Raw genomic sequence first — 18,338 nt, 5'->3', positions numbered from 1 at the left:
TCACTACTCATCCATCACAATCCAATATTTTGCTTGCTTATTTGTACACTTTTTTTTTTTAAATAGCCTCTTTCCTCACTGTGATATAAACTTCACGAAGGACAGGTCTGTCTTGTTCACTGCTACATCCCTGGCACTTAAAATGTAGTTGATGCTCAATAAATATGTCTTGGTGAAATGAATGAAACATACTATACACATAATTTTGGAGCCAGCTACTTTAACTTCCAGACATTTAAGATTATATTTCATCATTCTTAAAATGCGTCCCTCCAAAAATCATATGAAAGCACTGTTCCCACACTCCAAAGACTATTTCTATGAATGCAGCTTCAGAACCAGGAAGCCTTCGTCTTTTGGCAGCCTTCGAGTCTCTTCCCTTCTGGCCGGTACTGCCGTAGAGACTACAACGGACACATTCTTGGGTGGATCATTCTTTAGAGGACCCAACTCACCAAGGACAGGAGAAAGTTGTCCCCAGGCAAGCAGCCCAGCCCAGGGCCATGTCCCTCCTTAAGCCACACGGGGGCGCCAGAGCGCCGCAGTCCGCGCGGGGCCCGGGGCCACTGGGAGAAAGACTCAGGGTGGCTGTATTGACTGCCCGGTGTGGGCGGAGCGAAGGGCGCCCAGGCCGGTGTGGCGGGCAGGAAGTGCGGGTGCGCGCCTGCGCATAGGTCGGGTCGGAGGTGTCACAGCTTTCGCTTCTGCTTGAGTCAGTCCTCACGGTGACGCCTTTCCCCAGCTTTTCCGAGTAGGCTCGTGCCCGGGGCAGGAGGCAGAATGCGGGAGTGGGGAGGGGGCGGAGCGCAGAGCGCCTGCGGGGGCGCCAGGGCAAGGAGTGGGGATCCGTGGGGAAGGGGATACGGGAGGAGGCGTGGGTGGGCGACAAGGCTGCGTGGAGGGGAGGGGCGCGGGGCGCGGGGGCGGGAGACGGAGGGCATCTGTCCTGGGAGAGCCTGGTTTTCCCTTCGCCTGGCCCGGGGCACGCCGGCGACCGCGTGTGTCTGCCCCGCGGGAGTACTTTCGGGGGCCGCCTGCCCTCCCCCTCAGCCTGCCCTCATTGGCGGCCCCGCTTTCAGAGCTGCGTTTCTCACCCGCGTGGCCTCGGGCGCCTCACCCGGCACCTCCCGCCGCGTCGGGCATCCGTCTCTTTCACCCCTTCACTCTCCAGGAGAAACTGAACACGTTTTCCAGCCTAACTCGGCAGGGCAAACCAGAACATTCCCCGTCTAAGCAGTTCCGGGGAGTTTTAACAACTTCCTGGTAAACTCCTCTACAGAACTCACTGTATACTGTGTAAATGTCGTCTGTGTGTGGAGCAACAGTTTTATTGTGCCGTGCAATCATCAACAAGAAATTGTAGTCCAGGGAGATGAAAATCCCTTATTTGGCATTCAGGCGTTGATCAAGGCCGTGCAACCCTCGCTAAAAGGATTTAGGTTCATCTCCGTCATTCTCAGCCGGGGTGAAGGGGTGTAGTCTGACATTTGGAAGCTTAAGAACCAAGTCTGCTGCCGTCCAATTCTTTTTTAAAGCCTTCCATCATGTGTGTACTTTGCTTGAATGATTATTTTAAAGTACGTGTCCTATTTTTGCCAATCTGACAGCTGTTTCCATAGAAACTAGAGAAGAAATAGTCATTTTCAGCAGGAGTTGTTAAAACTGTCTTCCAGGCTTCAGCAGTGAGTGCCAGTGAGTGCTGCACTTGCTCATTCTGAGATGGTACTTAAAGAATTAAGGATCTGAAATGTTCTTAGAGGCTAACAATCCAAATTGTTTAATTTTCTCACATCATTAATTTTGTAATCCTAGAAGTCTGCCAGCTATGTTTGTTGACCCGCCACAGCTCTTTGAAGAGAATGTGTCAGCCCTGATTTTTTTTTCTTATGTGCTCCGTAGTCTAGTGATTGACTCGTTGAAAATGCATGAATAGATTTCTTCCCTCATTCTTTACCCTTTCTTCAGGATAACCCGCGGATTACAAAATATCAGGCACTGTTGCTATTCAAAATGACACTTGCTTGTCAGTGATAGCAATGATAATGGTTTTAATTATATACATGTAGTGTTGGGGCTTTTGCTTATACCTTCTGTGTCAGTAGGATTCTTTTTTAAAATTTTTACACAAGTCATGAGAAATGAGAAGGAGTTTGCTTGTCATGAGCAGAGCTAAGCAGTGTGAGTAGATGTGCATAGACACAGAGATGAGAGCTTTCCTTTTCTGGGGGCTGTAAGTGAATCAGGGAGGTTGGAATTTAGGAATGGGTGAAGGAGGGTTGGGGAAGGTGCCTGGAGAAGTAGTAGGAGGGCCTGGTTCACCATATGAAGGAGTTTATAAAAGCCATGGAAAACCAATGCAAGTCCAGGCTTGGTGGCTCATGACTGTAATCCCAGCACTTCGCAATGCAGTACGATCAGTTGAGCCCAGGAGTTAAAAATCAGCCTGGGCAACATAGTGACACACCGTGTCTACCGAAAAAATTTGGAAAATTAACTGGGTTGGCAGGGTGCGGTGGCTCAGGCCTGTAATCCCAACACCTTGAGAGACTAAGGTGAGCAGATCACTTGAGTCCAGGAGTTCGAGACCAGCCTGGGCAACTTGGCAAAACCCCGTCTCTACTAAAAATACAAAAATTAGCCAGGTGTGGTGGCGCATGCTTGTAATCCTAGCTCCTGAGGAGACTGAGGCGCGAGAATTGCTTGAACCCAAGAGGCGAGGTTGCAGTGAGCCAAGGTGGCACCACTGCACTCCAGCCTGGGCAACGACAAAGTGAGACCCTGTCGCAAAAAGGAAAGAAAAGAAAAACAATGGAAATTACAGAAATAGTTGCCTGAGCGGAGCCTTAAAAAAGTAATAATACATTCTGTAGAAATTTGAACTGCACAGAAATATATAAGGTGAAAATACTAATAATGCCTCTTAACCACCATCCTGCCATTCAAAATAATTGTGAATAGTTTGGTGTATCTTTTTTTCAGATTTATTTTTGTATATACTAGCATATATTCTCATTACTATTTTTGCAAACTGGGGAGGGATTTTTAAATCTATTTTGTTCTCTGCAGTATCTCTAGCATCCATAATGGTGCCTAGCATTTAGTGGGCACTCATTAAACGTTTTCAGAATGAATGAATAGTAATACAGTTCAGAGGTCAAAAATACAAAATCTGAATGTTTGGTTAAGGTCATTAAAATTTTTTAAGTTCATTGCCAACATTTAAAAATTGATAAATTTCACATAAAATCTGAAATTCTGGCTTTACTTGAAAGTTTTGAATCATTTGGCCACAGCAAGTTCAAATTCCATCATACTGTTTGCACTTCCTTTAGATGAGCATGAATCTGCATTCACATCAATATCGCTTTACTGATATTCACTTGCCTCGACCCTACAAACTTGTGCTGTGCGATACAGTAGGCACTAGCCACATATGGCCATTTAACTTAGTTAAAAATTTCATTCCTCAGGTGCACCAGTCACATTTCAAATGCCCAGTAGCCACCTGTAGGGGCTACCTTATTGGACAGTGTAGACATGAACATTTTTATCATTGCAGAAAGGTCTGTTGTATGGTGCTTCTTTAGACGTTTGAGTTTGCCACCTCTGCTATACAGAAGTTTTTAGGTAGCATTTATTATTATTTTTAAACTTGTGTATCCCTTTGCCAGAGATTGCTATCTTTTAAATCTTATGAAGATTTACAGATCACCATGTTATCTTTTAAATGATTACATGGTATTTACCAGGGTAGGACTGTATGTAAATTGTGGGGGTAGGATTCTGTTGCTGGGGTTTGCATTTTAGAAATAGTGCTTTAGCTGCAGTTTGGGGTCAAACTGGAGTGGGAGGGGTTGGTGGTGAAATCAGGCAGGGAGATTAGGTGTGTAGTGATCAATACCATAAGACCACAGAGCCCAGGAAAGGCTAGAATGAGATAAGAAGGAGGTGGAATTGACATGACTGATTTAATGTGGGCTGAGATATTTTGGATGCTAAAGTTGCTGTAGAGATAATCCAGTATTTCTGGAACTGATTAAATGTTGAAAATTGGTAAATTTGGCTTTGCAAAGTGTAGGAGGAACCCTCAGCTAGTTCCAGTAAACAACATGTATAATATTAAAATGCTGTAGATTTGCAAAAACAAATGTGCAACTGTTTTATACCATGTAAACGTCTTAGAGATCATTTATTTGTAGAATACAGAAACTCATTGAAGAAAGGGAATTATTTTGGGGATAAAGTAAAAGCTCATGAAGCTCAATTAAGTGTAGGAAGTACAATGGTTTCATGGGAAACAGGGAGGTCTTTTTCTCTCGTGTTCACTCTGGCTTCGTGGTCTCTCACTTATCTTCTGTCTGCACTTGTATTCCATTGTCTCTTCTGTGGATCCATTTTTTTTTTTTTTTTTTAGAAAAGCTTTTTGTTTGTAGTTCTTGCTTACATATTGCTTTGTTTGGCCATAGCACCTGCTGTAGACCCAACTTACACATGCCCTTATATTCCTGTGCGGGATACTGTTTTATGTAAAATCTTTTTAGTGTCAAATGCCTACTCCTAGTTCTGTAGCTAATGGTAGGGGTTGCTAGGGATGAATGTGGCCAACTAGGCTCATCCCCTAAACTGAGGCCATAAAAGCACATTTGGAAAAGAAGTTGTGCTTGGGCAAGTGTCTGAAGCTTATCTACTACAGTAAATCATCAGATTTGAGGTCAAGGAAAGAAAGTGGGCTTGTGTTGTTTTTGCAGTTTGACTTCTAGAAGACTTCACATTTAAACCTTAATACACTTTCCCATTGAAAACAGTTCTTTCCATTGTTTTTTCTCTTTCTGATCTGTCTAAATGGCATGAAAAATAATTGCTGCCTTCCTGAGCTCTTCAGCTACTCATGGATGTCTTTTTAAAAATGCATACAGTATGTATTTTTAATAACTGAATTTTATTATCCCCTAATAGTCTTACTTAGGTTCAATTTTGTCTCCTTAACTAGATTATAACCTCCATGAAAGCAGGACTATATTCTGTGCTGCATAACTCACATGCCTCCTAGCCACTGAAAACCTTACTAGCTACTCCAATATGAATTTTGAAATGATTTCTAGGCTTAAATTCTTTTACCACTTTTCAGCTTGGTTCAAAAAAGTAAAAACAAAGTATCTTGTTAATAATGTCAAACTATTATATATCAGCCTAGACTTTACTAATTTAAAATTGGTAGTATTTCAAAAAGGGTTAACTTAACTCAAAGTTAATGTTTTACTTAGCATGCCCTTTATTAACATTATACATTAACAGTGCAAGGGCAGGGTGTATGAATTTCATAAAAAATAAATTTGAGTAATTTTCAAATAGTTTGATATATAGATAATACTATTTATTAAAACTGGTAGTCCTGAAGCGTCTTTCTAGATAATATCGTATTAGCTTAGGTTGAGTTTTACATGTTTTCCCCCCCAACTTTTATATGAAGGTGTTGAAACATGCAGAAAAATTGAGGAAAAATTTAAGGAACACGTATGTAACTATCACTGAGATACAATGATTGCTGATATTTTATTTATTGACTTTATGTCCTTTGTGTGTGTACATTTGCTGTACAATTTGAAAGTGAGTTTTATTTATCATGAACAGATCCTTCAGCAAGTATCTCAGGAATAAAATAGTCACATAACCACAATATTATCACCTAAGAAAATAATAATTACCTAAAACAACTTGAAATTCAGTTCATATTTAGATTCCCTCAATCTGGGTTTTTTGTTTGTTTTTGGTTGTTGTTTTTTTTTTTTTTTTTTTTAAAGACAGGTTCTCATTCTGTTGCCCAGGCTGGAGTGTAGTGGCACAATTTTGGCTCACTGCAGTCTCCACCTCCCAGTTTCAAGTGATTCTCCTTCCTCAGCCTCCCAATTATAGCTGGGTTTATAGGCAAGCGCTACTCTTTGTAATCCCTTCCCCTGGCCCTTTTTCCTACCACTCCTCAAGCAGTCACTGATCTCTCTGTCACTATGGATTAGTTTGCATTTTTTGCAGTTTATGTTATAGAGGTGGAATCAGAGTATGTACTTTTTTGTGTGTTTTTCTTTTTTCTTTTTTTTTTTTTTGACAGAGTCTCACTCTGTTGCCCGGGCTGGAGTACAGTGGTGACATCTCGGCTCTCTGCAACCTCCACCTCCCAGGTTCAAGCAGTTCTCCTGCTTCAGCCTCCCAAGTAGCTGGGATTATAGGCAAGTGCCACCACACCTGGCTAATTTTTGTATTTTTATTAGATAGGGGTTTCACATTGTTGGCCACGCAGGTCTCGAACTCCTGACCTCAAGTGATCCGCCTGCCTCGGCCTCCCTAAGTGCCGGGATTACACGTCGTGAGCCACCATGCCCAGCCTTTTTTGTGTTTTTTAATGAATTTATACAGTTCATCTAAGATGTCCAGTTTAAGATTTTATCTTTCATTGATTTTAGGAAGTTATGTGCCTTGCAGTTTTTTTCCTTTGTGTTTCTTTTGTGTAGGGTTTGTTAAACATTTTGAATTTGTGGTTTTATAGTTTTCATCAAGTTTGGAAAACTTTTGGCCATTATTTCAAGTATTCTTTTTTCTGTCTGCACCTCCCCCGCCACTTTCTGGGGACTTCAGTTAGATGAATATTAGGTCGCTTGAAGTTATTACATACCTCGTTGATGCCCTGTGCCTTTTTTTATGATTGTATTTTCTCTCTGAGTTTCATTTTAGATGGTTTCTGTTGATACATCTTCAAAGTCACAAATCTTTATTTCTATAATGTTAATCTGCTATTGTCTCATCTAGTATGTTTTTCATCTTATGTCTTATAGTTTTCCTGTCTAAAAGTTTAGTGTAAATCTTTTAAAGAAATATATTATATATCTCTATGTAACATGCTCATATTTTCCTTTAGCTTCTTAAACTTGTGCATTATAGTTACAATAACTAATATCCTTGTTTACTAATGCTGTTATTTGTTTATTCAGGAGTTAGTTTCCACTGATTGATATTTCTTCTAATTACAGATCACATATCTTGCTTCTTGCATGCTTGGTGATTTTTAATTGTAAATTGCACCTTGTTAAGTGCTAAATAGTTTTGTGTCCTAATACCTGTTCTTGAGATTTTTTGTTTTGTTTTGTTTTTTGTTTTTTCTGGGATGCAGTTGTTGCTTGGAAGCATTTAATCTTTTTGGGTGTTGCTTTTAATATTTGTTAGGTGGGGCCACAGCAGCTTTTGGCCTAGGACTAATCTTTCTCTAATGTTGAGGCAAAACCCTTCTGAGTGCTTGATGAATGATAAGGTTTTCCACTTTGGTTGGCGGAGGGGACAGACACTATACCATGCCATGTGTGAGCCCTGTATATTCTTCTCTCCAGTCTTTTCAGGTGGTCCTTTCCCAGCTCCAGGGGATTTTCTTACACATATGCCCAGGCAGGACTTAGCTGAATATGGGAGGGGGATTCTCTGCAGAACTCTAGAGTTCTCTGTGCAGCTCTTTTCTTCTCTTGTCCTCTGTCCTGTGAGCTCTAGCAACCTTGGTTTGCTTGACCTCGCAGCCTTATCTCTTTGATTTAGGGGAATCACTGGGCTCCACCTAGGTTTACCCTGTCTGCATTGTGGCCTGGAAGCACTCTCCAGGCAATAAGCTAGGACAATTGCAGGGCTCTGTTTCCCATTTCTCAGGGATCACTGTTCTTCAGTGCCTAATGTCCAGTGCATTTTATATAAGTTAGATTTTACTCTTCCGTATTACATGCTTCCTTCCAGTTATTGCAAACTGATAAAAGTTTTACTATTGTTTTTATCTAATCCACTTTATTGCCCAAATAATTTGCCATTAAAATGAAAATGGCTCTCCCCTAACTACAAATTAAAAATGAAATGAAAAAAATGCAAGCTTCTAAAGTACACATTGCATAGTAAATGTCATGTTATGTATACTCTGGTTTATCTTGCTGAAAGGCATTGCTGTAGGGGTGATGAGTTGAAACCCAAGGTAATTTAGCCTGAGATGTGTTAGAAGAACAGCTGACACACCTATTTAATAAGTGTTATATTCCCAGTTTGGTAAGTAAATATTTTCCGCAAATATTTATAGTTTATTTTTTGTGTTTCAGGTAATCAAGTGAAAAAGATGAGCTTCATCTGTGGATTGCAGTCTGCTGCTAGAAACCATGTTTTTTTCCGATTTAATTCACTGTCTAACTGGAGAAAATGTGACACGTTAGCATCAACCTCACAGGGCTGTCATCAAGTACAAGTTAACCATATAGTAAATAAGTATCAGGGACTGGGAGTAAATCAGTGTGATAGGTGGACTTTTCTGCCTGGAAACTTCCATTTTTATAGGACTTTTAACAACAAAAGAACAGGATGCCTCTCAAGTACCAAAAATAAGGAAATTTGGATGATCACCAGCAAACGTACTGTATGGAATGACTCTTTTTCAAGACAGCTACTGATAAAAGAAGTTACAGCAGTTCCTAGTCTGTCAGTATTGCATCCTCTAAGCCCTTCTCCTGTAAGAGCTATTAGGAATTTCCACACTTCTCCACGGTTTCAAGCTGCTCCGGTTCCTCTCTTGTTGATGATTCTTAAACCAGTGCAGAAGTTATTTGCAATCATTGTAGGCAGGTAAAATGCTTTTTTAGAAAACTAAACTTTTGTATTAACTTTTTGCATTAGTATTTTGTGTTAACTTTTAGAAATTAAATTTTTTTATTTATAAAACTGTACTTTTAAAGAAACCTTGTTAGATCCCGTGTCCCCTCATTTAGCGCAAAGTGAAGTTTCTAAACAGTAGCTCCTGCCCAGTTTTGTTATGTATGATTTAATAATCCTGAAACAATCTCCTGCATATTAATTTATGGTATAGAAATATGGTCTCTTTAAAAAGTTATTCTTACGTATTGTATAGGCATTTTTTAAAAAGTCTTATATTTATGATTACAAGATCTTAGATATGTGGATCAGAAGTGTTGGTTATCGCTCACATATAAGAAGAGTACTTACAAACATTTCTTTTTAATTTGTGGAATTTAAAGGCAGCAAATCATAAAACTGAGGAACTTTACTTATATAAGGGTGGGCCCACTCCTAGTTAACTCTTAAATCATTAATGCTGCTTTTTTTTCTATTCTGTTCCCAACAGATCTTTGTTTTTTTTTCTTGAAGATCCTTTATAATAAACTTTCACAGCTTGATAGTACTTTAACCCTTTTTCTCTTACTTGTTTTATGAAGATTGAAGAAAGCGAATCGCTGTTTCTTCATAAAGCTTTCTTGTGTTTGATGACTGTGAAGTCCCTTCTAGCCTTCTTACTTCCACATGAACCAAACCAGTTTGCTTTTGATAAAAAAACCAAGAACTTCCATTTGTAATTTATTGTGTTCTTCATGATTTGGTGTTGGCACCCAGAGGAGATACAGCTGTACTGACTCTTGATTGAAGTAATACGCTCATCCCAGGTTCTTGGGATGCTCTTTCTGATTTCTGATGCGTTCTCATCCTTTTAAATTGTTTGTTTTTAACTTTCTTGTTTTCGTTACTATTGTTGATCACCTAAAATTTTTCATTTAAAATATGTCTTTCATACATTTTAAATAAATGATAATGTCATGTAAAGTTTTAAATAGGAAATAGGTGTACTCGATAGTTTGGTTTATGTCCCTTTAAATTGAGACTTTGTGTAAAGGCATTGGGGTATGTCACTTCACAAAGAGAACTTTAAGAAGTTATTTTGTAAAATAAATTTTTGTCAAGAGAGTCATGTATATATGGTAAATTTTCGTTGTGGTTTTACAGATCAACTCACAAGGAAAATGTTTGTCCCAGTATTGAAAATATTGCTTGTTGTCAGAAAAGTTTCTGAACACTGCTAAGCAGCAGACAGTATTGTTGCCTGGTAGAAATTGGACCTTCTCAGATGTTATCTACAAAATCTCCCACTTTCTTATGAGTACCTATGATATTATTATCTCTCCTTTTTCATTTTCTAAAGAGGATAGTGGAGTTTCTGCTACTGAGCACTATTTATTTCCAAAATGAATGCTGAGGCAGTTTTCCTTGTACCTTGTTGAATCACTGGCAAATTGTGTTGGAGGTCTGAGGAGCAGTGGGAAGAATAGTAGTTCCAGGTATAGATTTATTGTACTGTAACCTCTTACATAATTAATTAGACAGTTATCCCTATTAAGTGGCTAAGTGGTCAGACTCTGGAATGTCATTGACTTCATTGCTTGGTTTTACTCTTATTACTTGGGTGGCCATGGACAAGTTACCTAACAATTTTCTCTTCTGTGACAGGATTATTATGAAGATTAAATGAGATGGCATATATATATATATATATAGAGAGAGAGAATTTTGCATATAGTAGATAGTAATAAATGTTAACCAGTGGTAGTTATAGTAAACTAGCATCTCATTTAGTGTTTATCCTTAAAATAGCTGAAGAAGAAAATTTCGATGAGCATTAGAATTTTTTAGCTGTAACTTTATATCGTTGATGATTTCTTCATCATTTAGCTAAGAATTTTGTTAACTGGAAATGCGATGTATTCAGCAAAATATATAAATTCAGGTGTTTGAGGACATAAAATTCTAGTGTATGCATTTGAGCTTTAGTGATATGTGCTGTAATGATGATCAGAACTTTGAATTTTTCTTTTTGCTTTAGGGGCATAAGGAAATGGTGGCAGGCACTTCCTCCTAACAAGAAGGAACTATTTAAACAAAGTATAAGGAAGAATAAATGGAAGCTATTCCTTGGTTTGAGTAGTTTTGGATTGCTCTTTGTGGTGTTTTATTTTACTCACCTGGAAGTAAGTCCAGTCACAGGAAGGAGCAAGCTACTATTATTGGGGAAAGAGCAGTTCAGACTTTTATCAGAACTGGAATATGAAGCAGTAAGTAGTAAGAATTGTTTTTAATTAGACTGCTTAGTATAACACTCAGAGTAGGAAAGTATCTTAAATATGAAAGATACGTTGTTTTTAAATTTTAGTCTTTGATATGAAATTAGCATTTTTTTTTTCCAGAAGGCCTCAGACCTTTCACACTTAGTATTCCTACTGCCTACGTTGCTTTTCCTAGCATTCACCCAGCCAACTCCTGCTCAGCACATTTCTCCTTAAATGCCACTTTTCTCCGGAAAGCCTTCCATGATAACCAGACTGGGTTACGCAGGTGACTGGATGAGGCCCGAGGAGGTATCCTTCATACCAACTGAATTATGAACCAGCTCTTTCATAGTTGTGCCCATTGCTTGGCTTTACTGGGGTTAGGTCTCCTAGGCTTTTTTTCTCTGCATACTGTACTTTTCCTTCAAAGCACTCGTGAGAGTAACATAATTATTTGCATAATTATTTATTCGATAGTCCGTGTCCCTTGTTAGACTAAGCTTTATGGGGGCAGGGATCTTGCCTGTTTTTGTTTATGGTTTTATTTTAAATACTAACACAGTGTGTAAGAGTAGTGCTTAGTATGTATCTATTGGATAAATAGATTTATTGTCAGAATTTTTATACTTTGAAAATCAAGTAATATAAGATCATTTTTCTCCGAACATCAGTTTTAGAAATTTATTATGTTTTTTGAATCCAAACTGAAGTTGTAATTTAGAAGTCTTACCTCTTTGGAAAGTGTAATAACTCAGGTAGTTAAACATTTTATACCCTTGTTTTTTCGCGACAGAGGTCATCATTTTCTCTCCAGTTCATAGCACATATACATGTTATGTGCCCTGTGGCTCAATTAATATTTGTTGAATTCATATCCAGTGGCCTCACTCGACAGCTTTGGCATGGCTAAATCTTTTTTTTTTTTTTTGAGACAGAGACACTCTGTCGCCCAGACTGGACTGTAGTGGCGCAATCTCGGCTCACTGCAACCTCCACCTTCCAGGTTCAAGTTATTCTCCGGCCTCAACCTCCGGAGTAGCTGGGACTATAGACGTGCACCACCATGCCTGGCTAATTTTTTTTGTATTTTTAGTAGAGACGGGGTTTCACCGTGTTGGCCAGGGTGGTCTCGAACTCCTGACCTCAGGTAATCCACCTGTCTTGGCCTCCCACAATGCTGAGTTTACAGGTGTGAGCCACTGTACCTGGCATGGTTAAATCTTTTTATTCCAAATGAACTTCTGAGTTTGTCAATGGAAAGCTACTATGAAAAAAAGAAATAATGTTTTCTTAGTTATAAAAATTTTTCTTAATCCAGGCAAGACCAATCTCTTTTAGTAGAGTGTATACAGAGATTTGAGATGTTTCTTAGGCTTTAGTCAAAGGCAGGTTTAAGGAAAGTGTTCTGGAAAGATTGAGACAGGCCTAGTATTAGTGCATCTTTTACCATTCACATTGCTAAAAAATTTTTTAAAATTTATGTATATCTGTGTACATGTATATACATATAGACATAGATGCATTTTTCTTTTTTTCTTATTTTAGCTACAGATGTAATATCTGTGTGATAGGAAAATTTCAACACATGTTCTTATAGGGATATTATAAAGTGCTATAATTACGTTTATTCTTGTTTTATCTACTTCAGAAGAGTTAATAAATCCTGGGGGTTTTTGTCTGTTTTAGGCAGTTCACATTGGTGAATTATGCTTTTTAGAAGTCTTTAAAATAAAAACTACTTGTAAGTTCATATTCTATAAAATAATGTCTTTGTAATGCATCTCAAGGAGAAAAGTTACTAACTTGTTGATTCTTTTTTTGGTGGTGGTGTTTTGAGAGTCTCACCTCTGTCACTCAGGCTGGAGTGCATGGAGTACAGTGGGGCTCTCTCGGCTCACTGCAGCCTCCACCTCACGGGTTCAAGTGATTCTCCTGCCTCAGCTTCCCGAATAGCTGGGACTACAGGGCCTGCCACCACGCCTGGCTAATTTTTGTATTTTTAGTAGAGATGGAGTTTCACCATGTTGGCCAGGATGGTCTCGATATCCTGACCTTGTGATCTGCCCACCTCGGCCTCCCAAAGTGCCGAGGTGGCATGAGCCACCACACCCAGCTGCTTTATGAAAGTTAAAGTAATCTTTCAGAGCATTTTTAATTTTCTCAGTACACTTGAAAGAGCTCTCATGAATATAACTTCAGAAAAAGTATTTTCTATGATGGCTAGTCTTAATCAGCATCATGTAGAGACAGTGATATGCTCATTAGTTCTGAGATTTCAGTAATTTCCTTTCAATCTGTAAATAAAACACCTTAAAGTTAATGAAATATCTATTTTGGTAGTTTAACTTTCTTATTAAGTATAGGGTGTTTTTCTGTTCAATGCTTTATGAATGTAATTTTCTTTTGTATTTTACTTAGGTGAAATCTTAAGTTCTCTAGACTTTCTTTCCTTCTTTTCCTTTCTTTTCTTTTCGAGATGGGGTCTCACTCTTTTACCCAGGTTGGAGTTGGAGTGTAGTGGTGAGATCTCAGCTCACTGCAACATCCGCCTCTCAGGCTCAAGCGATCCTCCCACTTCAGCCTCCCATGTAGCTGGGAACACAGGTGCATGCCACCACCCCTGGCTAATTTTTTGTGTTTTGGTAGAGATGGGGCTTCACCATGTTGCCCAGGCTGGTCTTGAACTTCTGAGCTCAGGTGATCCTACTGCCTTGGCCTCCCCTAGTTCTGGGATTACAGGTGTGAGCCATCTTGCCTGGCCTAGGCAGTGTTTTCTAAAATGCTTAGGAAAGTAGAAATAATACTTAAGTATTCGTTTGTAGTTTAATCGAAAAGAGTGAAATTTTGGTGTCAATCTATTCAATCCATAAAAAATTCTTAGTATTAGAATTTATTCCTTTGCGAGAAACCACATTGTCTTTGCATGAATAATTCAGATTTGAGAAATTTGAGTGTTTAATATATGCAGAGTTTTATATAGTTAAAATGTTCAACAATAAATAGTCATATAACTTTCCATGAAGCAGAGTAAGCATTTCGTAGTGCTCTTTTAAAATAAGTAATTTTTAATCTTTCAGCACATGGAAGAATTTAAAAATGATATGCTAACTGAGAAAGATGCCCGATACCTGGCTGTTAAAGAAGTGCTTTGTCATCTAATTGAATGCAATAAAGATATTCCAGGGATTTCTCAGATCAATTGGATTATTCATGTGGTTGATTCCCCAATTAATAATGCCTTTGTGCTTCCAGTAAGTAAATGTTCTCAAATGCATTATAGTTGTTAAATTTATTGTCCTTGTTTTTTATGATGTTCTAATTGCTTATATTATTTTCTTTGTCGTGCAGAATGGACAAATGTTTGTTTTCAGTGGATTGTTAAAAAGTGTAACCGATATTGATCAACTTACTTTCCTTCTGGGCCATGAAATAGCACATGCAGTACTTGGACATGCTGTAAGTACCTAAAATGAATGTTCAGGTTTGGAAAAACTGCTTTGAAGTTAACAAGTTAAATCTTTTAAAGAACTGATTTTCTTTAGCTTTTTTTTTTAAAATGATGGACTTTTAGTTTTGAGTAATTGCCTTAATCTGCTACCTGAAAAAATGTGATTGGCTAATTTTGAGAATTTTTATGGTCTTTAGTATTTGATACTGAATAAGATTTTGCTTAAATACTATTTTTATCACCTGTCTCTTTTGCTAAAAAGTAATTATTCTTAACCCCTAATTATTTCAAATGAAATTTTAAACTTTCTGTAATTATTAATATACTTGTAATCTAGTCAGAAAATTAATTGTAGGAAAGTGATATTACTATTTAAGTGGGTAAATCATCTTTCTTTTTTATTCATTCTCAGAAGATAGCTTGGAGCATCTTTGAAAATTTCTAGAATGATGTGTCATGTATAATTAATGCAGAGTAATAACGATACCTTGCCATTTTACAGTTTACTGAGCTTTTTAGTTTATGTAGCTTCTCATTCATAATTTTAATACCAAATGAGGTATGTATTTATTATTACTATTTTATATAAGAGAAAACTAATGTTTAGAAAAACAGTAACATGACTAACCTGACAAAGTAACCGAATTGGGACTTTAACCTGGGTCTTCTGTATGTTAATCCAGTGTTTCTTCCTTTCACCATAGTTACCTGGTTTTTAGCAGCACTTTTCTTATAGGTCATAGAATTAAAGTTGATGTATGCTCCTGTGAATACCTGTCTGTTCATCTTGATATGAGTCCAGGAAAATAACACATCTATTTCACAGATTTTAAAAAATTGTTATTCATTTAAAAATATGAATGGCTCTTTTGTCTACATTAGAGATAAGTATTTTTTTAATTGTAAACACAAAGGTACATAGTGAAGTGACTGAAATGCTAAATCAGAAATACAAGTAACATTAACTTCAAATAGAAATGATAATGATTCTAATCCTTCTAAGAGTCATCTCAAATTCTACCTATTCCTTAGAGTATTAATAAAATAAGATGGGCCAAAGTGTTTTTCTGAAGCACCAAAAGTAATTATCTCCTTGATTTCTTCTGAGTTACAGGAAGATTTTAAAAACATTTTTCCTAACGGGTACAGTGGCTTACACCTGTAATCCCAGCACTTTGGGAGGCTGAGGCAGGAGGATTGCTTGAGCCCACGAGTTTGAGACTGGCCTGGGCAACATAGACTCTGTCTGTACAGAAAAATTTAAAAAATTAGCTGAGCATGGTGGCTTACACCTGTAGTTCCAGCTGCTCTGGAGCCTGAGGCAGGAGGATTGCTTGAGCCTGGGAGATCAAGGCTACAGTGAGTCATGATCGCACTACTGCACTCCAGCGTGGGTGGCAGAGTGAGATACTGTCTCAAAGAAAAAATCTTTTTTTCTTAAATATACACAAGAGTACATCTAAGCAGTGTTACTATATGCACTCTAATATCTTTCAAGTAATGGCTTCATAACTTGAAATCATAAAATCATAAAATCAATTTTGGCCATTTTAGCATTTGAAAGGTGTTACTATTCAGTACATTTGTTTTTCAGGCATCTAGTTCAGTGCCTCATATTCAGTGTATTGTCATCTCTATCAGTGCAAGAACAGTAGTAGGTGAGATGTAAAAAGCAAACAGCAGCCTTAAAAATAGAGCATAGTTATTAGTATGTTTTTGCAGATATCTTAAATATTGTCAGCACAATATTTTCTCTTTGGGGAGTCTCAATTTTGATTTTATCTAGGTTTTTATGTTTTCTTTATTCTACAAATACAGGCGTTTGTGTGTGTATTTCCAGTTTTCTAAGACTGTATAATAGCAATTATATTCTTTGATAACAAGGGCTTTCTCTTCTATAACGACTTCCTTATTTTGAGTTTCATGTTTTCATGTTAAAATAATTCCATAATTGGGCTGGATGTGGTGGCTCATGCCTGTAATCCCAGCACTTTGGGAGGCCAAGGTGGGCTGATCACGAGGTTAGGAGTTCAAGACCAGCCTGGTCAACATGGTGAAACTCCGTCTCTCATAAAAATACAAAAATAGCTGAGCGTGGTGGTGGGCCCCTGTAATCCCAGCTACTCGGGAGACTGAGGCAGGAGAATCATTTGAACCCAGAGGCGGAGGTTGCAATGAGCTGAGACTCACCACTGCATTCCAGCTTGGGCGACAGGGCAAGACTCTGTCTCAAAAAAAAAAAAAAATCCATAATTGTTTTTCAAAATACACAGTTGTGTTTTGAGGCAAAGTAATGAGGCAAATATAAGGAGGTAAAGTATGTTTTGTGAAGGTACAATATTTGTTAAGGGACAGTATTCTAAGTCATTGTTTTTAGTTTTCAGTCATTTTTCATACATTCAAGTAATGACTGCTATTTTTTCAGTTTCAGCATTACAACATTAACATTTACTAATCAATTTTACTGGCAAACCATGAACAATCTAGTTCATTAAACTTATATTTAGATATTACTACTCAAAACAACTATTTTATGAAAAATCTTTTTTGTTAACTGATATAAGTAAATACAAAAATTCATAGAACCCGATTCTCTCATGATAAATACTAGACTTACAAATTTACAAACTTGTATAAAGGAGTAATGTTTCATATATTAGGTCTTGAAGACCAGAATACATTTATTTAAAATAAACTTCCAGTCTTTTTCTGAGTTTTTTCTTGTTTTAAGTGCTTCATATGTTAGTGTTTAGTCCTCATCCAAAAATATTAGTAAAATGAAACATTTATTTGATATTTTAAAATGATGCAACTGTATTAAAAACTAGAACTGACCGGGTTTGATTTCTGGTCCTTTTAGTAATAGCTGTGCAAATGTGGGCAACTCTTTTAACCTCTATCTCAGTTTCATTATCTATAAATGTAGGGATAATTGTACCTATTTCACAAGATTATTATGCGTGTTAATGCAAGAAACTGTAGATTAATATCCTGTAATAATAAGTGGCTCAGTAGATACTAGTTAAACGAATGAATAGGTATATAAGTAGATAAACAAAGGCAGGGAAAAGCAGACCAGGAAAGAAAAAGCAAAAGAAGAAAAAGAGAACTCTCAGTCTTAGGTGGAGAAGGTCGGGTAATTGTAACACCTGATGAACTAGAAAATGTAAGCATATACTGTCTCGATGTATGAAATGTAATTTTTATTATTTTGATTATTCTCAGGCAGAAAAGGCTGGCATGGTTCATTTTTTGGATTTCCTAGGTATGATTTTCCTCACAATGATTTGGGCCATTTGTCCTCGAGATAGTTTGGCACTTTTGGGCCAGTGGATACAGTCTAAATTGCAGGAGGTAAGTCTGAGACAATAACTTGAATTGATCATAGCCTGTGGTGAGGATATTTTAATACTACTGTAAAGCAGCAAATCCAGAGATGTTTTTACATTTCACTATGAAATATGGGTACAAATTTTTAGTGTCTTATGTTTTCTCATTTTTAGGGGATATTCTTATATATGAATATTTAAGTTAAGGAATACTACATCTCTCAAATGGTGGGTATGGATAGGTTAGAAGGGCTTGGCAACTTTTGGCTAATATGATTTTCAAAAATATGTTTATTGGTTTTACAAAGAGAAAACCCAGCCACTGACCCTTGCTTTCATAGTAACTGAATGACTCCCCCATTCCCCAATTTCAGCCGTCCCTTGGTATACAGGACTTCTCGTGGATACCAAAATCTGAGTATGCTCCAGTCCTTGATAAAAAATGGCATGGTATTTGCATGTCACTATGCACATCGTCTCATATACTTTAAATCATCTCTAGATTATGTGTAATTCAATGTAAATGCTATGTAAATTGTTATTTTACTGTATATTTTTAATTTTGTTGTAGTTTTTTTTTAATTGTTTTTCATAAATATTTTCTATCCAAATTGGTTGAATCCATCAGATGCATAATCCACAGATATAGAGAGCCAACTG

The 18,338-nt window shown here is 37.5% G+C and overlaps 1 protein-coding gene across 6 annotated transcripts in view; it reads left to right on the top strand.

Annotated features, from left to right (window-relative positions):
* Positions 1 to 622: 622 nt before the first annotated feature.
* OMA1 (OMA1 zinc metallopeptidase) overlaps positions 623 to 18,338 on the top strand; it is a 288,829-nt gene continuing 271,113 nt past the window's right edge. For 3 of the 6 annotated variants that reach the window (XR_001900990.3, XM_021923441.2, XM_009209469.4), the window contains exons 1-6: positions 644 to 751; positions 8,118 to 8,634; positions 10,679 to 10,907; positions 13,979 to 14,152; positions 14,250 to 14,357; positions 17,575 to 17,703. Coding sequence is in view for 5 of the 6 variants with exons in the window: in XM_021923441.2 (XP_021779133.1) it covers positions 8,135 to 8,634; positions 10,679 to 10,907; positions 13,979 to 14,152; positions 14,250 to 14,357; positions 17,575 to 17,703 (1,140 nt within the window). In the remaining variant the exon portion in view is untranslated. Of the gene's footprint in view, positions 752 to 1,158; positions 1,264 to 8,117; positions 8,635 to 10,678; positions 10,908 to 13,978; positions 14,153 to 14,249; positions 14,358 to 17,574; positions 17,704 to 18,338 lie in introns of those variants that run through there. The other 3 variants (XM_009209474.3, XM_017956919.2, XM_031652358.1) reach the window with 3 other exon arrangements.

The sequence above is a fragment of the Papio anubis genome, chromosome 1, assembly GCF_008728515.1.
Source record: "Papio anubis isolate 15944 chromosome 1, Panubis1.0, whole genome shotgun sequence".
Taxonomy (NCBI): domain Eukaryota; kingdom Metazoa; phylum Chordata; class Mammalia; order Primates; family Cercopithecidae; genus Papio; species Papio anubis.
This window is presented reverse-complemented; position numbering and strand designations above follow the sequence as displayed.